This window comes from Cetorhinus maximus, chromosome 3, assembly GCF_964194155.1.
Source record: "Cetorhinus maximus chromosome 3, sCetMax3.hap1.1, whole genome shotgun sequence".
Taxonomy (NCBI): Eukaryota; Metazoa; Chordata; class Chondrichthyes; order Lamniformes; family Cetorhinidae; genus Cetorhinus; species Cetorhinus maximus.
Window position 1 is genome coordinate 77,725,253 of NC_135881.1, and position 22,169 is coordinate 77,747,421.

Consider the following 22,169-nt stretch of genomic DNA (forward strand, 5'->3'; position numbering starts at 1 on the left):
GCTCTTTCACGCATGCACGCGAAGGAGCGCATAGATCTCCCTGAGGCAAAGGGCTACCTCAGGGAGATTGGCTTTAATTTAAAACTTTTAATATACATGTTTAAAAGTTTTCCCTGCCATGTTCCCTCGTGTGGCACTGTCACATGAGTTGGGACATTTCCATAAGTTTTATTGAAACCTTTCCTAAAAATTTAAGGACCCTCGTGAAACCTCATCTCGTCCGTGGATGAGGTTTCATGCTTTTTCCGAGGTCCGCCTAGGCTCCCGGCCTGCCCACCAACCTTAAGGTTGGATGGGCAGGTCCATCAGTTAGGTTAATTAGTTTTTTAATGGCCTTAACAGGCTGTTGACAGTTCGGCGGGCGCGCAGCCAATCCATCTGCGTGCCCGCCGAACTGAATATCTAAATGACGTGAGGTGACGTCGGGATGCATGCCCAATGTATCCCCGCGTCATTTTACGCGTTGGCAAGCGGGGGCAGGACCCACTCGCCGACTGGAAAAACCTGCCCTAAGTGTTGTTCATTGATTCCACTGGGCAAATCACGGCAGGAGCATTACTTGTAACGTTGAATACCAGTTATATTTAGTTTTGTTACAGTGTTGCAAACTCCAGCTAGTACAAATCCAAATATTTTTCTGTTGCCAATTCAGTTGTTTGCAACTGAATGGGCAGAATCTTCCGGTTGGCATGCGGGGGTGGGCCAGACATGCCCACGTGTAAAATGACGCGCAATGGCATCGGGCATGCGTCCTAACGTCATCGTGCGTCATCTCAATATTTCACTCGGCAGGCGCGCACCAGAGTTTGCTGTGCGCTAACTGAAATGTCAATGGCTTATTAAGGCCATAAGATTGTAATTAAACTAGTTAGGAATGCTGGATAAGGTTTCCTGAAGCTTTTATAAATTCAATAAAATAATTTCCCCAACTTTACAAACATGTCCCAACTCATGTGACACTGTCACATGGGGGGACATGTTTAAATAAATTTTAATATCATTTATTAAAGTTTTCTATTGTCTATTCAATCTCCCTGAGGCACTCCATGCCTCAGGGAGATTGCGTGCGAAAGCCTCTCCCTCCTCCCCCCGCACGCACAGTTGGAACTGAGCACTACTGGCCGCACATTACGCTGGGCAGGCCTTAATTGGTCTGCCCGTGTAAAATGGCAGCACGCAGCCGATCGCAGGCTATGATCGGCTCTGCGCTTGCCCCACCCGCTCCTGCCCAGCTTGCATGCCATAGGAAAAATTCTCCCCAATATTTCTTTAATCAGCAATTTGTCAATGCAGGAAGACATGTCCTGTGTTGTGCTGATAAAACCGAGCAAGTAAAGCTTCAGAACATATTTGTGCTACAGTTAAATTATTCTTCCTAAAGTTAAAAGTTACCTTTATTTGCCTTATTTTCATTAAGTGCGTTAATTTTTCGTGTTGATCTCTAGGATTCAATTGAACACAATTCCCATACATTTACCAAACAATGGTGCCTCTTCTCTTTCACTAGCACACATTGTAGCATTATTTTTCTCTACCAAGGCCTTCTTTAAATCTTCAACTCAGCCTCGAAAGCATCTCAAAGTTAATGGACTGTGAATTGAAGCCAAGGCCAGGATTTTCATCTCAGCGTGCGGGCGTGCACCCAACACGCACAAGCGTGAAATAATATGCGAAGACATCGGGCAAGTGTCCCGACATCATTGTTCACTCACACGATATTTTGGTCAGCCGGCGCATGCAGGAGTCGGCAGCACGCCCACCGACAATTAAGACGGCTGTTAAGCCCATTGGTTAATTAATTAAAGCGAGATTTTTCCTGCCCTTCCAACCTTATGGCTGGAGGGCGGGCAAACAGGCCAAGCAACCTTTGCATTATTTGCGAAACCTCATTCACGGGTGACCATAAGATGAGGTTGTCCCATGTATCTGCCTGCTTTCCTGGCAGCTTCCATGAATGCTTTATCCTCCATTAGTTCAGGCTGCTGCAGCTTGTCATTCCAACTCCCAAAGTCTATGGATGGATCCTAGGGAACAAGGGATGTCACTTGAAGAGATGGTGACTAATCCCTCTATGGGAACTACAGGGAGAGGGAAAGAAGCAAAATAACTAAAGCCTTTTGCTCAGCAGGACTGCCATCGAGCAGGTCAATGGGTTTCTGAAGATCTGCTGCCTGGAGCGGTCAGGTAGCTGGTGCCCTTCAGTACACTGCTACAAGTACCTTGCTCATTGTAGTAAGCTGCTTTGTTTTCCTTAACACTTCAAAGAGGTGTGGACCATGAGGACTGAGGCCATGGAAGAACCAAGCTCATCGGAGGAAGAGGAGGCAGAGGATATAGAAGAGGTGGTGGGGGAGAGGGACGATAAAGAATACTGAGGTGCTTTGGATGAGATGGTTGGTCATGGTCCAGAGCACGAAGGTCTCATCAAGATGCCATGAATGTCAGTGATCATCTGATTCAGCAACGTTTCCACTGAATCCCTCTAACCCAGGATGAACAGCATGGTATAGAACTCACTTTGAGGTGCTTGTGCTAACACCTCCATTGAGGACTCAGACAGGAACTTGTAAACTCTTACCGACAATGAAGGATGCCCATCTGCCCAGAGGTTTTGCTGACACTGTTGAGTAACCACCTCATCCCTCTTTCCTTGGCTCACCATTAATAAAAGGAGTCTCACACGTCTGGCTTCAAGAGTCACATGGTCTCATAAAAGAAAACAGTGCACAGTTACAGGTAAAAGATGCCTCAGTGACCCACTCAGTACTCCGTGATTTGCTGGCCTCTGCACTTGATCACTCCTTGGTACTTCTCCCTTTGTGGCCTCGTAGGAGGTCGAGTTAGCCTGCTCACCTCACTTGGTTTGTGGTACGTGGCCATCATCCTTGTTGTGGAGATACCAGTGTGGGCATCCCCGGAGGCTGCTGCACCGGGATCGTTGCAGATACAGCCTGTCATTGAGCCCTGCTGCAAGAATGCGCTCACTATCAACAGGTCTAAGGAGGCCAATGATGATGAAGACTCCCTGTGGGGAGTGGCATTCTCATCCTCCTCGGCGATATCCTCAGCCCTTGGCTGATGCTCCAGACGGCTGGAGAGGAGTACCAGTCGGGATCAACTGGCATCCTCGCCAAAGACCTCTGTGTCACTGATTGGTCTACTTAGTGTAGCATGCATCCTGTGTACATCAGTGCGCAGTTCCTGAATGCACTCCATGTGTTGTCACATATGGCTCTCCATGTGGTTGGTCACTAAAAGAAGGAGCTCGTGCGCTCAAAGCAAGGACTTTTGTGGCATACATGAGCTGACCATGACTTTGCATTGCCTCAGGGCACCCTGGTATGTGGGAGCCCATCTTCTGTTGGTCCAGGTAGACCCTCCTTTTCAGTGACTCTTGAAGCCTTGCAGCTGTCCAGGGATGTGTCCATCCTCCATCCTCTGCGAGGAACTGCACACACCTGCCTCTGCCTTTGTCATTTCTTCCTGCACACTAGTGCCATGCTCATTACCCAGTGCCACCCTATCTAAATGATTGTGAGGATTCTCAGAGGTAAATGTATCTGTGCAGGTGAATGGTGCACATGTAAGGTGTGACGGCACTTCTTTGGAGCTCTGATGCATCTCTTGGCCCGGTGGTAGTGAGGAAGAAGGTATCCTTGGGCCAATGTCTTCACCTGTGGGAGACACAAGAAGAGATCATGAGAGCTAACTTTAGAGAAGAGAAGCTTCTGCAGTGCTGAGACTTCCCAATGCAACTCAGTGTTCCACATGCTGTCGGATGAGGCGGAGTCAAATGTACTCTCTTAATGAGCGCATTGCCCTCTATAATCATCATCTTCACCATGAGTGCCCATCTTGCCATGACCAACTTCCACATGGTCTGAGATCCCAGCTACTTCTATTGCAACCTCCTCCATGGCTGTGAGGACTTTAAGGTAGGGGACAGCTCCAAATATCTGGGTCATCTCTTGGGCGTTATGAACCTGTCCCTCCTGCAAGGACAAAAGAGAATGTGTTATGACACTGCTGTCCTTTATGGCCAATGGCAGCTGCTGCAATTCATTTGAGGGTGTGTGTATCAGTGATTACAGGTCCTCAGCTGCACTATGGCTCTGAGCCATTCTGAGAGGTCATTAAATGGCCTGGGAACACACGTTACCCCCATCTTCAGGAGCAGCACACGCCCTGAGGCTCCTCGGTTTGTGTATCTGTTGAAAGGTGAATACCCAGAGATCTGCCCTGAGGGATAGGACAGAGCCTTTCAGGTCATTTAAACTTTTCCAACAATGGATACAAGTGCTTTTGACCAGACTTCTTCCATTGACTACAGCAGCGATGTCCATGCACATCTGCTTTGTCTGGGTAGGTGGTCTCCTCCTGCCTCCCTCCAGAGGTCTCCTTCCTCTCCCCGACAGCCTCCAGTGTGACCTCCAAGTCCACTGCCCTGCCGCAGGTCCTGCTGAGGCATTGTGTAATTCAAGTTTTCTGTGACCTTTCACTCTGCAGTCACAGCAGTGAAAAGACATCCAGAATAATGTCTGGCATGGTGAGTTTAAATCGTGCCCACACTTGAGTTTCCGCATCTCCATTCCCACCCCTCATAACCATTAATTGTTTGCCAAACCCACTTCCATAGCAATTAGAGGTTTCCCCCACAGTACCCTGCCCTGGTGTGAAACCTGGGGCCCATTAATGTTTCCTACCAGGGACAAGCTCAGAACCTTGTGTTCCCTGCTCTGGCATTGCAAACCCAACCCAAGGAGCGTGCAGCTCTTTTTTAGAAGGAGATAGGCCACATGTGGCTGGCGTATAACCACAAGATTATATCATGGTTGCGGTCCCTGGAAGAATGAATTACTACCAATGGCATCAGACAGATCAGACAGATTGCAACAGGAAGATCCCAAATTCTGCTTTGGTTAGAGAAATTTATGCACCTGGGATTCATAACAGGACAGTAATCGCACTCAAGTTCAAAATTACTCCATCACCCCCATAATAAATAGAGAAGGAAAGACGTGTGGGTGGGGGTGGGAGTGTGCGGGGGTTGGAGGGTGGTGGGGGTGGGGGGGGGGGAGGTGGGGTGGGGTGGGGGGGGGAGCGGTTGTGCACTTTGGTGGGGAAAGGCTGACGGCTGCATTAAGTGACCTCAGCCAACATGGTACTCACCCTTCCTGAGCGCAGGAGGTCGTTGAATCTCTTGCGGCACTGGACACACGTGTGTCGCACCACATCCTGGGAGCTCACTGTCTCGACCACCTCCTCCCACGCACGTTTGGTCAGGTGGGGAGGCCTCCGCCTTCCGTCCCTCGGAAGCAGGATCTCCCGCCGTGCCACCACCTCATCCAGGAGGGCAGCTAGGCACTTATCTGAAAACTGAGGGGCACATTGCCCCGCTGCCCTACCCTCCGTCTTGACCTGCTCCATTGTCCTGCCCTCTGGCCTGGCCTGCTCCGCTGGCCTAGTCCTCTGGTGAGCCTTTCTACTTGCCATTGTGAGCAGCCTTTCCAAGGCTGCCAGCACTTCATTCAAACAGGCCGCTGGGTCACCATTGGACCCGGCGGTCATTGCACTCCCGCCACGACCCGCCCACTCCCACTGGGAGTTGCGCATTACACTGGGTGGGCCTTAATTGGCCTGCCCGCATAAAATGGTGACACAGATCCGATCGCGGGCAGTGATCAGGTCTGTGCCCGCCTGTGCCTGCTCCCGCTCAGCCCGCCCGACATGGGGAAAATTCTTCCCTGTGAGTGAGACTGATGATCGTAGAAGTGACACAGATTAGAAGATCTGAAATCTATTTCAGATGGATCTGTGCTTATTTTTCAGAATAGTAAAGGAGTTTATATTTTCAGAACAATAAACAGTAGTCCCCATGAATGATAATTGCAGGGTTGAGATTCAGGCCTGAAATTATGTACTGGTGGCGGGCTAAACATTGGCCTGGATTTTGTGGTCAAAAAAAAAGTTAACAGTGCTAAACATGTAAATCAGGAAGTTGCTATCCATCTTATCTGCTCCTCTACAACCTTCACTGTAGCAATGGGCAGGATTTCTACCTTGGCTGCTGGGTTAGGGCTTGCTTGGGGAAGAGAGAGAAGTGGCCTTAGGCAAGGGATGAGGCTGCAGGGCAAGGGCTGTACCTTGCAGTGAGTGGGATGCCAGTGAATGTGTGATGGCCTTGTGAGTTTAGAGTGATGAGATAGTTGCCTTACCCTGACGGCACTGATGAGATCATTCATCTTCTTTTTGCACTGGAAGGCCAACCTCTTCTTTGTGTCACTGGCATTGACCACCACTGCCACCGCCACCCAAGTTGGAGTGGTGAGATTGCTGGATCTCCTGCGGCCAGAATGGGGATGGAGGACATCACAGTGGGCCTCCAAAACGTACTCCAGTGACAGGTCACTGAACTCTTCCTGGCTTTCAGGGCCACATCTTCACTGGAGCAGTCCTGGGTTGCAAACATTGAGAACTGTGTGTGCAGCTGCAGTTTAGATATGGCACCTGGAGTGAGGAAATGGTGAGGTAATGGTGTGATGGGCAACTCAGAGGCTGCCCACCAGTGAGACAGGGTGTTTCCTGTGGCTGCATAATTAATGAGGTGGGAAATGGATGATGTGTCACGAAAACCCGCCATTGTGGCCAGCAGGTAAAACGTCATTTTTCACACCCACTACTGCACTTAATGCAAACCTGGGACGAGTCCACCCAAGGAGTCTTCAATTTAGTTGGTTAAGGAGACACACAGGGCTGGATTTTACATCCCCACTGGCCCTATTTTTGGCAGGGGGGGACGCATAAAATTCAAAAGATGGCAATCCCAACGCCTTCCCATCTACACTTGACTCAGTCTCCATAACACAGTGGGTGCCAAAATTGGCAGATAGCCCGCCATTTCAAAAAAATAATAATTAATGGGCAAGTGAGCTTGTTACCAAGCCAACTGACCCATATTTCATGCTACCAATGCCATAAAATGAGTGCCATGGGCAGGCAGGTGGAAATGGGAAGCCTGCTTTTGAGAACAATTTTTGAAAAGATGGGAAGGAAGGGGGAGCACAGCATTTGGGGGTTGCTCTTTGAGCATTGGTGCACCCCCTCCCCCCCCCCCCCCCCCCACCAAGATGTTAGCCCCCCTCCCTTTGTTCCTCTCCACCTGTTCTCCAAAACCGACCCGACACCGCTCCCCCCACCTCCCCCCCCTACCTCACCCCCCTCGTTAGGCTACGTAATCCCTCCCTGCTCTAAAAACCTGGGACTTACCTGGCTCTGAAATTCATTGCTCTCATCTTCCCGGGCTTACTTCTAGTCCCAGCAGTGCCCACTGAGGGGTGGAAGTCCCACTCTCAGCTCATTTGCTCCGCTGGCAGTACGAAATTGCTGCGGGGCAGGCTGTTTTTGAAGCCCGTCAGCTGCTGGCTGACTCTTGCAACAGAGGGGTGCAAATAACATGCCTCTCCGTGAAATTCAGCCCACCATTGCTTGCCCTGTTCCTCAATTCCCTGAACGGGACATAGCACTGTTTTGGATTTCTAATCACCACAAGTTCCAGTGCAAAAGCCTGTGGGCAAGTTTAAGTGTAATAAATGGCTGGCTCGGTTCATCAACACTGACTGCCAAATCTGGCCAATATATAACAAAATGGCATGACTGTGGAATAGCACATACGAAGTGCTGCATATGAAACCGAGGTACTTCATCAAATTACCCAGTTTATCAAACATAAGCTGTAATAAGACCTGGGCCTGAATATTTCAGATGACATGGATTCCCTTCCCGCCACCCGAAGAGTCAGCGAGGAACACGTTCCCGCCGCCTCTGCCTGCCTGCAGCCATTTCACACTCAAATGAGCGTCAATTGGCTCCAGGCAGGTCTTCCGCCCCACACACGGGAAGAAGGTCCATTTGGCTGGCAGCTCTCTAGTCTCTGCAGCGCAAGGAGTTGCAGTGGACAGAAGAGAGGAAGTACATGAATATGCCTGTCCTGGGACTGAATGGCAAGGTAGGTTTTCGGGGTCCCAGGGCAGGGAAGGCCTGGGAGAGTGCAAAGTGGGCAAGTGGGCGATTCGGGTGTTGTGGGGGAGGCCAGTGGGGAGACGAGGGAGGTCTAACAGCTACTGGGCCTTAAGGAGGGGCACCTGAAGTTAGAAGGGGGCTTCTGATGAAGAAGACCACCCCCTTTCCGCCTGAGGCCTAAGTCTGATCATTTTCATGCTTCCCCCACACCCGGGAAATCCTCCCGCCAGCCTAAAAATTGAGGGTGGGCGGGAAATAGCCTTTACGTGGCCAATAATTGGCCACTTAAGGGCTTCAACTGGGGCAAGGGCAGGTAGCCCATCTGAGGCCTTGCCCGACCCCACATAAAATTTCTGCAAGGTTGGGGCGGGCAAGAGGGAAGCCCGTTCTTTCTATTTCAAACTCCTCCATCTGCTAAAAACCCGCCCACAGGGGAGCGTGAAGTTCAGGCCCTGATGTGTTGAGCCTGATAATGCATAATGTTAAAGTTCTGTCAAGCAGTAAGTTTTAAATTGGTTTTGATTGCATTACAATTGGACCATGGTGTATTCTCAAGATTTCTTTACACTGTATAGTTAGTGCTCATTTGGCTATTGAGTTGCATTTTATTACGAGCTATTTATAGTTTCCTATTTGGTGCATACTGAATATCTTTTGTTTTTGTGTTTGCAGGGGCAGATGTTATCAACTTTGACGGCTACAGTCCATTGTCCTATATGTTTAGAAATAAGAAAATGAAAACCTTAAAGGATATTATTTCACTGAAGTTTAAAACATCTGAGAATGAAGGTGTGATATTCCATGGAGAGGGACAGCAAGGAGATTATGTAACGCTTGAAATCAAGAAAGCAAAGCTGGTTCTTCGTGTGAACCTAGGTAATCTACATTTCATCTGAATTTTCTTAAAATATTTGACAGCACTGGAATATTTGCTTTAGTCTGTGTAATAGTAAACGCTAAGTAGCAAACCTTAACACCGCATTATGTATAAATCACAATTTTACTGAAGTAAAATTACCTCATGCTGACCTTCTAAATAGAGAAGAACCTTTGAGGATGAAGATCTCACTTGAAGGTGAAGTGCCGCTATATTTGCTGGGAATGGAGGGACTGCTTTAGACAACCCAGAAATTTTTAATTGTCATAAATCCTTCACTTATTTCTATCAGTAAACTCAATAATCAAATACGTATGTAGGACAGAACGAAAGTGATTGTAGCAAGGTGAGAATAGACCTTGATATGAAGGTAGGCTTGGAGGTCTTCTCATGTGATGTTACAACTATGCCACTCTCAAACCTCTGGATGAAAGAGTTTAAATCACAAGTTATGTTTTCCTTTGATGTTGTAATCCTCAAAAACCTGGATAATTCAATATTCTGTAGCAGCCCCTGATTTAAATTCAGCAGTAAAACTCCAGAACAGTGGGTGAAAACAGGATAATGATTGGTGGTGAACTACAAAGCAGTGAATCAACTGAGTACTTCTGATGATATTGTAAACTCTTGACAGTTTGTTTTCAAAGATTTATGAATAGCAGCAATAGTAGAAGGCTGGATTATTGTTTTGAACCCAGTCACTTTTTGTCTTTTACACTATGCAACACATTTTAGAAATGCTGAGTATCTTACCTTTACATAGAATACAGTAAAAACATCGAGAGTTGTGTAACACAGCAAGAGGGTAATAAAGCTGTAATCATATCAAATCTGAAGATAAACTTATTGCTAATATTCATGCAGCTCATAGTTTGTTAGATTGTCGTGATGGTTTTATCACCCAGGGCGAAATTTTACAGCCCATCCCGCCGGCAGATTTTTCCGGTCCCGCCAAAGTCTTTTGAACAGCTTGTCGCATTTTATGACCCCGTCCCTGGCACCGCAGGGCCGTAAAATTCCGCCCTTAAGGCCTGAATCTCTAGCTTAGTGGGAAGAGCAAAACTGTTTTCAAAAAAAGTCAGCAGCTAGTTGGGCACAATTTTTTGTGGTGGATATTGGATGAGAGGGAGACTTCTCACTTTTGAATCTAATAGATCTGTTAAAGGACACAGGGAGATATTTAAATGCTGTGGGCAGCAGATGGAGCAAATAAAAGAGGTCAAAAATGATAAATGGGAGTTAAAAAGGCAATCAGTGAGTACAGACATAATTCATATTAACACATTATTGCATTACATGTTCCTCTAGGAGGTACATAATGCACATAGGAAGGGAAAATGGCAATACACATGTTTCATGAATAGTAGCTAGGGAGACCCAAGAGCCTTGGATGGTTTGATGATGAAAATGTTCAACTAACCAAATCAGAAAGTCAACAGAATATTGATATCTATATCCCCAACAGTATTTACATTCTGACAGGAGGTATCTAAGAGGTGATTTAATAGCTCACTTCTTAAGGCAGGAGTCCTCTCCCTTTTCATCGGATCCTTTTACCCACCTCCAATATTCTCCCTCCACCTGGACCCCTCCCTCTGGATTCTTACCTGCTCTTGATCTTTTCATTGAGAACTGTCAGCGTGACATCAGTCGTCTCAATTTCTCTGCGCCTCTCACCCACTCTAACCTGTCTCTTTCTGAACTTGCCGCACTCCGTTCTCTCAGGTCCAACCTTGACATTGTCATCAAACTGCTGACAAGGGTGGTGCTGTTGTTGTCTGGCGCACTGACCTCTACCTCGCAGAGGCTGAGCGTCAACTCGCAGACACTTCCTCCTACCTCCCCCTGGACCATGACCCCACCACTGAACATCAAGCCATTGTTTCCAGGACTGTCACTGACCTCATCTCCTCAGGAGATCTTCCCTCCACAGCTTCCAACCTCATAGTCTCCCAACCTCGGACAGCCCGCTTCTACCTCCTAACCAAAATCCACAAACAGGACTGTCCCGGCAGACCAATCATCTCAGCCTGTTCCTGCCCCACGGAACTAATTTCTTGCTATCTTGACTCCATTCTCTCTCCCCTTGTCCAGTCCCTTCCAACCTACATCCGCGATTCCTCTGATGCCCTACATCATATCAACAAGTTCCAGTTCCCTGGCCCTAACCGCCTCCTCTTCACCATGGACGTCCAATCCCTCTACACCTCCATCCCCCACCAGGATGGTCTGATGGCTCTCCGCTTCTTCCTAGAACAGAGGCCCGAAAAATCCTCATCAACCACCACTCTCCTCTGTCTGGCTGAACTTGTTCTCTCACTGAACAATTTCTCCTTAAACTCGTCTCACTTCCTCCAAATAAAAGGTGTGGCTATGGATACCCGTATGGGCCCCAGTTATGCCTGTCTCTTTATGGGGTATGTGGAACATTCCTTGTTTCAGTCCTACTCAGACCCCCTCCCACAACTCTTTCTCCAGAACATCGATGATTGCTTCAGTGCTGCTTCATGCTCTTGTCTGGACCTGGAAAATGTATTAATTTTGCTTCCAATTTCCACCCCTCCATCATTTTCAAATGGTCCATCACTGACAATTCCCTCCCCTTCCTCGACCTCTCTGCCTCAATTTCTGGTGATAGACTGTCCAGCAATATTCATTACAATAATATTCATTACAAGCCTACCAACTCCCACAGCTACCTCGACTACATCTCCTCACACCCCGCTTCCTGTAAGGACTCCATCCCATTCTCTCAGTTCCTTTGCCTCCGTCGCATCTGTTCTGATGATGCCACTTTCCAAAGCAGTTCCTCTGACATGTCTTCCTTCTTCCTTAACCAAGGTTTCCACCCATGGTGGTTGACAGGGCCCTCAACCGTGTCCAGCCCATCTCCCACGCATCTGCCCTCATTCCTTCCTCTCCCTCCCAGAACCATGATAGGGGCCCCCTTGTCCTCATTTATCACCCCACCAGCCTCCGCATTCGAAGGATCATCCTCCGCCATTTCCGCCAACTCCAGCATGATGACACCACCAAACACAACTTCCCTTCACCCCCCCTGGCGGCATTCCGCAGGGATCATTCCCTCCGGGGCACCCTGGTCCACTCCTCCATCAGCACCTACAACTCAACCCCCTCTCACGGCACCTTCCCATGCAACCGCAGAAGGTCTTACACCTGCCCCTTTACTTCCCCCTCCTCATCGTCCAAGGGCCCAAACACTCCTTTCAAGTGAAGCAGCACTTCACTTGCACTTCCCTCAATTTAGTCTACTGCATTCGCTGCTCCCAATGCGGTCTCCTCTACATTGGAGAGACCAAACGCAGACTGGGTGACCGTTTTGTGGAACACCTTCGGTCTGTCCGCAAGCATGACCCCAACCTCGCCATCGCTTGCCATTTCAACACACCACCCTGCTCTCAAGCCCACATGTCCATCCTTGGCCTGCTGCAATGTTCCAGTGAAGCTCAACACAAACTGGAGGAACAACACCTCATCTTCCGACTAGGCACTCTTCAGCCTTCCGGACTTAACATTGAGTTCAACAACTTCAGATCATGAACTCTCTCCTCCATCTCCACCCCCTTTCCGATCCCCCTTTTTCCAATAATTTATATATTTTTAAAATATATTTTTCTTTTCCCACTTATTTTTAAATCTATCGTTATATCTCCACCTTTTAGGCCATTTTGATCCCTTCCCCCCACCCCACCCCCACTAGGACCATCTGCCACTTGTTTGTCCTGCTTTCTACCCTTAATGTCACCATTAGCACATTCCTTAGATAATATCACCACCATCAACACCCCTTTGTCCTTTTGTCTACGACATCTTTGGCAATCTCTTCTTTGCCTCCACCTATCACTGGCCCTCTATCTAGCTCTACCTGTCCCACCCTCCTCTACCAGCTTATATTTCACTACATTTCTATATTTCTTTAGTTCTGATGAAGAATCATCCAGACTCGAAACGTTAACTGTGTTCCTCTCCTCCGATGCTGTCAGACCTGTTGAGTTTTTCCAGCTATTTTTGTTTTTGTTTGTAATAGAAATGCATATTCACTTCACTATCATATATTCATGTCCTCCATAGCATTCACGTGCAACAGCATTAAAATTAAATAATAATATAATGATTGGAAATTTATAATTAAATATTTTGCTATTGGTTTAGGAACAAATATTGAGCTTATATGTATTGCTACAAAATTATATTGTGTCAGCAGAAGGGCAGCTAGTGCAAGGGTCTTTCCCATAGTTGCCAGGTTTCATTTCAGTTAATATTAGATATTTGTGAATAGCTTTTTGGTTTTAATCCTGTTGGATGTTTTATTTTTCATGTCTAAATGATTATAAGAATGTAATGTAATGAGTTAGGAATTAGGAAGAAAATATAACAAACAAAAGAGTGACTATGGCCAGAATTTTCTGGCTGACGTGTGGGTGGTGGAGCCCGCACGTCAGCGCTTAAAATGTCGCGTGAGCGTCCCGACGTCAGCACACGGCATCGCGATATTTTGGTCCGCGGGCGCGCTCAGCAGTGGGGCATTCGCCCGCCATTAATTGAAAGCCTTGTTAAGGCCCTTAACTTGCCAATTGTCCTGGATTTTGAGTGCGAACTTTGGGTCGGCGCATGGGCCCAACGGGCAGGCGGGTAGGAGATTTTTTAAGAAAACTCATGCAATGTCAGGATATGTGGACTCAGAGGGGTTGTTCATGTTTTACACCAAGTTTTAATTGCTGAAAGTTTTTAAAAGTTGCCTGTGTGATTGTTAGCAGTTCTCATCAATTTCCAAGAGCTTCTTGTGTACTTTGAAACCAGTCTGCAGACAGTAATCTTTCTCGGGCCTGCAGCTTTCCGGAGGCCTCCATTTAGCCTGGGGGTATGGGTTCTGACCTCTCCACTGGAGGCAGCTCCCCTGAGGAGGAAGGGAGGGATAGAATAAGGAGGAGGCCAGGACTGGACAATCAGCCTCCAGGGAGCCACCTTTGGGAGGCCAGGTGCAGGCACAAGGGGCGCAGGGCCAAGAAGTTGTCCAAGGTGCAAGGGGCCGCAGAAGACGCCACTATCCTGCTGCCAGGGTATGCAGGCGGCGAAGCAGCTACCCCAATATGACTGAGGTGCAGTGCTGAAGGAGGCTCCGACTGTCAAGGGAGACAGTCAACGACATCTGTCAGATGATTGGCCCTGAGATCTCTCCTAACTGTGTGGGTGGGCACCCCATGCCAGCGGCTCTGAAGCTCACAGTTGCCCTCCACTTCTTTGCCACTGGCTCCTTCAAGGGCTCGGTGGGTGATCTTTGCGGTGTCTCCCAATCAGCTGTCCACACTTGTGTCAAACAGGTTACCGACGCTTTGTTCAGACGGGTATCCACCTCCATGCACCTCCGCTGCGACCAGGCAAGTCAGGCACAGTGAACCAGAGGCTTCCCGGCCATTGCTGGCTTGCCCCGTGTCCAGGGTGCAATAGACTGCACACATGTGGCCATCAAGGCACCAGCGAGTGAGCCCGGTGCCTTCATCAACAGGAAGGCTTCCACTCGACGAACGTGCAGATAGTGTGTGATCACAGGATGCAGATTTTACAAGTCTGTGCAAGGTACCAAGGCAGCTCCCACGACGCCTACATCCTCAGATACTTACAGGTGCTGGGGCTCTTCAGTGCTCTGGCTCAGCTGGATGGTTGGCTGCTGGGTGACAAGGGCTATCCCCTGTGAAGGTGGCTCATGATGCCACTACGCTGTCCAGGAACAGAAGCTGAGCAGTAGTACAATAGGAGCCAGGGCACCACAAGGGCTGTGGTGGAGAGATCCATCGGTCTTCTCAAGATGCGCTTCCGTTGCCTGGACTGCTCAGGGGGCGCACTCCAGTACCCCCCCAGATCGCGTCTCTCTGATAGTGGTAGTCTGCTGTGCTCTGCACAATCTTGCGCTGGAAAGGGGGGATGCAGTTGACGATGAAGACCTTGACGTCCTGGATGAGGCTGCACATGATGAATTCAGCAGTGCCTCAGAGGATGAGGAAGCACAGGGCGATGATGAGGGGCAGAACGACGACCCGCATTTACACCAAGGAGGCAGGGACACCCAGGACACTTTAATCCAAAGAACCTTCAGCTAGCTCCACACACATCGATCAGCAGGAACAGTATTGCCTGGCACTTCCACACGTGGCACTTAGGTGCCACATCTTCCACCTGTTCAGCTGCAAATAAGGGATTAGTACAGAAACATCAATGTCCACTCAGACACTCATGATAAATATGTGAATAAGAAAAATGCACCACAATTCACAAACACAAAATCACCAGTGACATACCCGTGGAGTGCCTAAGGTGCCTTATGCTTACGTTTTCGGGTGCTACGTCTACATGCTGCCCCATTGCTCGGAGTGGCTTGAGAGACAGCCTGCTGACTCTGCTGTCCTATTGGCCTCAATGACCTTGGCGGGCGTCCTCTGGCCCGTGGAGCCTGTGATGGCACCGCCTGGGAGGGAGTGGCCATTTCCTGAACTGGCACCTCCCCAGTTGTTGCAGCCTTAACGAAAGAAACGTTGACTGGCAGAGGGGCGGAGGGTCTGCTGCCCTTATCCGGAGTGCCCTGAGAGGAGCTCGCAGCTACGACAGGCAACTGCTGCACCGATGTTAGGTCCCTTTCGAACTCCCTGCTCACCGTAGATGCATGGGCACCGAGTGCCGACGCTTGACGTCCACAACATCTCCCATCTCCCACATTGGGAATGACCACCCGTAGCCAGTATCACTGTGAGGGCTTGCAGGTCAGAGCGTATCCCAATCATAAAATGTTCCATTCGTTTGAAGCCCCTGTCTATGAGAGTTGCCAATCTCTCATTGGAGGAAGCCTGAAGCTCTGCCCTGAGAGCTAAACTTTCACGTGCACTCTGCCTGGAGTCCTCCGTTGCAGAGAGCAACTGAACCATTCCCTCATGCAACCCTGCCAGATGCAAATGCGCTTCCTGCTGCCTGTCCTGCAGTTGCTGCATTGGGGACAACTCCAGAGGCACGTCATCAGTGCCGGACTCAGCATGTGCCTCGTCCCCTGCAGCCCTCCGGCTGCTGGAGTCATCGGCACTCTCTGCCCCTACCATCTCCTCCAGCGATTGTGAAGTGCCCTCTCCACTGTGACCCGGAACACTAGCCGATGGTAAAGTCCCCACCAAGGTGTGTGTGTCTGCGCTGGTGCCTGACTGGCTGAAATGATGTGCCGCAAGTTGCACATGTTGTCCCTCAGGCGTGGAAGGGGGGCTGTGGTGCGGACGTGTGGGTTGCTTTGGTGGTGATGCTGAAATTAACAACAAGGACAGTGCATCAGTTAGCGTACATTCAGTTCAACCTTTCATCCCTTTCCCCCCCCCAGGCCTCATAAGTCGCTCACCCTTCAAGACCCTAAGGAGAAGAACATTGGTGAGGTGGAAAAGAGTCAAGACGAGCCCCAACCATTAAATGCACGTGCAGGCAGGCTGGTCAGATGGCCTCAGGAATGCCACATGGCATGTTTTGAACCATAGGAGTGGGGAGAGTGCAGAGGTACCTGACCTGGATGCATTGTGGCCTGGATAGTTGTGTGGCTGAGGAAACATCGCAAACAGTAGCGACATTTGCCGTCGATCACAGGAGATTCAGAGGTCATATTATTGCCCTTCATTCCGTAAGGAGGGGCATAGACTGGGTGGGCAGAAGGCAACATTTCCCCTTGGCTCAGGGATGAGTTACGTGGTGGCATTCATCTAAGTTGAGTGGCATGAGGTTCACAGCTGAGGTGCTGAGGACCTTTTGGACAAAGTAATGTGGGGCACACTGGCTGAAAGGGTGCTGGAGGTCCCAAATCCCCTAAGATGAAATAAGTCTTTGGCTGTGTAGCAGCGATCCAATGGCATGTTAGACCATGGTGATAGTGGTCACAAATGGGATAAGGTGACTTTGGAAGGTGGTGGAGACGCAATTCCTCAAGGAGGGTCCCTTCTGAATGACCCACACGTCAGAATGTCTCAGTCTGTGAATGAGCAGTGTTTCAGCATTAACAATTGCAGCGACCATCAGTGGTTTGGATGGTGGGCATTCAGAGTGGATGGGACTGTGGACCTCAAATACCTGCCCACCGGACCCCAGCCTCGCCGCCCCCAGCCGCCCTGGCCTCCTGACTGCAGCCCAGCTCCATGGCCTGCTCTTCAAAAGGCGTGAGGTGCTGCAGGAGGGCGCGTCCACCTCCAGCCCTCTGGCGCTCCTGGGCATTGTGCTGAGTTTTTGCCTGCAGAACAGAGAAGAGGATTTATTCGCTCATGTACCCTGCACGCGCACGCCGCACCCCAACCACAATGGCCCATCCGAGGCCTCCAGCGGCTCCTATCCACACTACTGGTGATCAGTCCCCAGAAGATAGTATGGCTGGTCCCAACCCCCTCCCCCAACGGACACCTTGGACACATTCGGCGTCCATGACTTTGAATCGCACACGGGTCTTAGCGTCCATGGCAAGGAGGCGCAACTAGGTGCGGCACCAATGCCAGCAGATGGCACTTGCCCAAAACACCTTGAGGCACCCCTTGCACCATCTCATTACCATCAATATGACATGTGTTGGAGTTCTGAGTATGTGTCGTGCAGCTTCCCCTGCAGGTTGCCCCCAGACTACTCGAATGCCACAAACACCAATATATGCTGCAGGGAGAACCCATCTTCTCCTCAACCACTAAGGCTGATGTAAGCATGGTCAGTACCCATTTGCCCACCCAGCGTGCATTAGATGCCCTATGCAGTAACGACAGCAAGACATGGTGGGGGGGCTCAAAGGCTAAGGCTGCCTTCTGGGTCAAATGGCCAAGACCGACATGGTACTCACCCTTCCAGAGCGCAGCAAATCATTGAATATTTTCCTGCACTGCGTGCCAGTGCACCGCACATCATCATGGGCGCTTACGGCGTCACCCACCTCCTCCCACGCCTGGCTGGTGACATGGGGGGCCCTCCTCCTCCCATCCTCAGGATACAGAATGTGCCGACAGATAGCCACCTCTTGCAGGAGGACAGCAAGGCATGCATCTGAAAATCGGGGGTGGGACGGCACAGTGGCCCCCCGCTTGCATATCCTGCAGCCTGCCCCCCTCCTCCTCCTCCTCTGCCCTCAATCCAGCATGTCCTTCCCATGAGTGGCCATGGTGCACTGCCTCAAGCAGGCTGCCTGGCCACTCTTTATGCAGACTGCAGGTTCCCCATTGGAACCGGCAGCCTGGGGCCGCCCGCCCGCGCGACTATTTTCCCGTTCTCCACGGGAGTCGCTTAACCACTGGGAGGGCCTTAATTGGCCCGCCCACGGAAAATAGCGGTGCGGCCCGTTTCTCCAGCGGCAATCGGCCGCCCGCCTGCCTGACCGACAAACGGAAAATTCTGCCCTTTATGTATGACCCCTAGAGGAAAGGGAGATACTTTTAAAATAAAACCTCTGGCTGCTACTTCAGGACAATAGCGCTTCGCTGAAGAATATACAGGTTGATTATCATTATAGCCTGCCTACATGCTTTGCAATTTGGTAAACTTGCATCGAACCTTGATGAGACCACACTTAAAGTACCACGTACAGTTCTAGTCACCATTTTATAAAAAGGATACAGAGGCACTGGAGATGGGGCAGAGAAGATTTACAAGGATGATACCTTCTTCTTAGGCAGTCCCTGGGGTTCAAGAATGACTTGCTTCCACTCCAGTTCAATGGATTCTGAGATGGTTGATAAGTCCAGTGCGTGATCTGCAGACTCTGCCATGTGTGGAGCAACTGCTGCTTCAAGGGTTGGGTAGATGAATTGTTTGTGCGCTCCCTCCAATGCCTCAACTTTGCCTCTGCACATTCTGATGAAGTCTCTCAATGGGCAGAATTTTTTCTTTGGCGTGTGAGAGCAGGCCACACATGCCAACACGTAAAATGACGCGCGGTGGCCTCGGGCATGCGTCACGACGTCAGCGTGCGTCATTCCGATCTTTTAATCGGCGGGTGCGCACCAGAGTCAGCTGTGCACCCGCTGAACTGTCAGAGGCCTGTTAAGACCATTAATCAAGCAATTAAACAAATTGACAGGGCTGCCCATCGAATTTTACCGCTTGCGGGCACGTGAAGAGCCTAAGCGGCCTTCGTCTTTTGCATGGAACCTTATGCACGGGTGGGATGAGATTTCATGAAGGTTTCATTGAATAAATAAAGCATTTTCTGACAGTTGATAAACATGTCCCAGCTCATGTGAAGCTGTCACAAGAGGAGACATGTCTGAATAATTTTATTATTTCCTTTTTTCATACTTTTATTTTGATCTTAGTCTCCCTGAGGCAGCTCCCTGCCTCGGAGATTTCTGCGCTCTTCTGCGTGCATACGCGAAAGAGCGCAGGCCCCGACTCTCCCTCCTCCCCCCGCCCACACAGGTAGCTCTGAGCGCTACCAGGCGTACGTCACACTGGGCGGGCCTTAATTGGCCCGCCCATGTAACATGGCACACAGCCGTTCGCGGGCGGCTGGCCCGCCCGACAGGGAGAAAATTCTCCCCAGTGTGTTTTGTGCCTTCCCGAATGAGACTTCTCCATTTTGGTCGGTCACAAGCCAGAGTCTCCCATGAGCCAATACATATTTTTGACATTTCCAGGGATGCTTTCAGGACATCACGAAAGCATTTTCACTGTCCTCCTGGAAGTTTTCCACCACGACTGCGTTCTGAATAGATGCTTCGGGAGTCTGGTGTCAGGCATATGAATGATATGTCCCACCCAGTGGGACATATAATTCGTATGCCTGACACCAGGCAAGTTGGCTTGGGAGGGAACAGCATTTTGGACTGTCTTTCTTGCCAGCAGATGTTGCAGATCTTGAGAAGGCACCACTGGTGGTAATTCTCAGTGTTTTGAGGTGTCTGCTGGATGTTGTCCAAGTCTCCAAAGCATATCGGAGCATGGGGATCACTGCTGCCTGGTAAACTATGACCTTAGTGTCATGTTTGAGACCCTGGCCTTCAAATATTCTTTTCCTTTGTCAACCGAAGGCTGAGCCAGCACATTGGAAGCGATGATGATTTTCATCATCTATGTCTGCCTTTGAGGCGAGGAGGCTCCCAAGATACAAAAGCCGTCCACATTTTCCAGGATCTTGCCATTGATCTTAATCAATGGGAGGCTGATGGGGGGGTTGTTGTGGGGAGGTGTTTTGCTGTGGGAGCTGATTGGAAGAGGACCTTAGTTTTCTGCGTGTTTAGTGGAAGGCCCATTTTCTCATGTGCTTTAGAGAAGAAATTGACATTGCCCTGAAGCTCAGTTTCTGAGTGAGCGCATGCACAAGCATCATGTACATGCTGAAGCCCTGTGACTAAGATTGCAGTGGTTTTGGTTTTGGATTGAAGGCACTGTAGGTGAACACTTTTCTGTCTGTTCTGTAAATTATCTCCACACCTGTGGATAATTTGCTAGAGGCGTGGTGCAATATTGCAGTGAAGAAAATGGAAAAGGAAGTTGGTGTAATGACACAGCCTTGCTTGACTCCAGTTTTCACTGAGATAGGGTTTGTGGTGTCTCCGTTGGTGGGGATCATGTCTAGCATGTCATCATAGAGGAGGCGGAGGCTGTTGACAAATTTCTGAGAGCAGCTAAATTTAAGGAGGATATTCTTTAAGCCTTCATGGTTGACAGTCAAAGGCTTTTGGAAAGTTGAAAAAGGCCACGTAGAGCAGTTGGCACCGTTCCTTGCACTTTTCTTGAATTTGCCGCACAGTGAGGATCATGTCTGTGCTGGCTCTCAATTAGCCGAATGGAGTTGAGGACATTCGAGTCTAAGGCAGAGTCTCAGTTGAGGAATCAAGAAATGCATGTGCAGACCTATTAGGAAAGAGTTGACAGATTGGGGCTCTTTACCTTTGAAAAAAAAAGTCTGACGGATGACTTAATCGAGGTATTGAAAATTAGGAAATGTTTTGATTGAGTGGATACAGAGAGAATGTTTCCTCTTATGGTGGAAGAGCATACCTAGAGGCCATCAACATAAGATAGTCACCAAGAAAGCCAATAGGAACTTTAGGAGAAATTCCTTTACCTAAAGAATAGTGAGAACGTGGAACTCGCTACCACAGGGAGAGGTTGAAGTAAATAGTATAGATGCATTTAAGGGGACATTACAAAAGCATTTGAGGAAGAAGGGAATAGAGGGTTACAATGCTAGATGTAGATGATGAAAAATAGAAGAAGGCTCTAGAGGAACATATACACCGGCATGGACTGGCTTAGCCAAAAAGCCTGTTTCTGTGCCGTGTACCCTATGTAACATCATCTGGACATGTTAACATGTAATCCGCAGGAATATTTACCCAGTTTGAGCAAACCGTTATTTTGTTTTTTTTACACAATGAATGAAATGGGTTGTGATCTGAAGACATTTTATTTCAAGCTTCTAGCTTGAAGATGAGTTTTTATTGTAAAGTTTCTATTCAAATTACAATTATATTAGTAAGATGACTAAGTTCAGTATTTAGCATCTCTCCAATCTTGGATGGTACGTGTGTTAGAAAGGTAGAATATATTATGGGATGTAATATAATATAATGTAGATATTTAACCATATGATATATCAGACTTGCCTTAGGCTTTCCATCTCAACATCATTGGGGAAGATTCCTCAGACATTTATTAATCACTGAAATGCATCATATGACATATTTCCCATCATCTGAGCTTTAATTTAAACTGTTTCAACTGAGATCATACATTATCAACCACAACTTTGATTTATAAAGTCACTTTAACATAAAAATATGCCTCACAAATGGGTGAAGGGAAAATGAATGTCAAGTTAGAAAGGAATAGATTAGCAATTCAGTTTGCTAACGTTTTGACAATTCTGATGAAAGGTCATCAACCTCAAAGCCTTAACATTGTTTCTTGTTTCACAGATGCTGCCTAACTGGTTGATTATTCCCAAATTTCTGGTCTTATTCAGGTTTCCAACATCCGCAGTGCTTTGCTTTTGTTTTAACGATAGATTAGGATCAGTTGTTTTCTCTATTACAAATGGTCTGCAGTTACGAAACTAACTATTGCCCTCTGATGCCAAATGCATAGGTTTATTGTACTCTGAAACATTCCTTTAAGGATCTGAGGGAATTATGGAAAATAAATACAATTAAATTATTCATATATGAAATAAGTGCTAATAGAATAGTTTCTGGTCTAGGAAGATTTCATACAGAATTAACTTTGCAGCTATGAAAAATGTTGAACTTATGGAATAATGTAT

The 22,169-nt window shown here is 48.6% G+C and overlaps 1 protein-coding gene across 1 annotated transcript in view; it reads left to right on the forward strand.

Annotated features, from left to right (window-relative positions):
• Positions 1 to 22,169, forward strand: part of LOC144678739 (contactin-associated protein-like 2) — a 2,328,914-nt gene that overhangs the window by 955,993 nt on the left and 1,350,752 nt on the right. Inside the window, exon 5 of the mRNA XM_078538599.1 lies at positions 8,692 to 8,895. Within this exon, the coding sequence (XP_078394725.1) occupies positions 8,692 to 8,895 (204 nt within the window). The remainder of the gene's footprint in view (positions 1 to 8,691; positions 8,896 to 22,169) is intronic.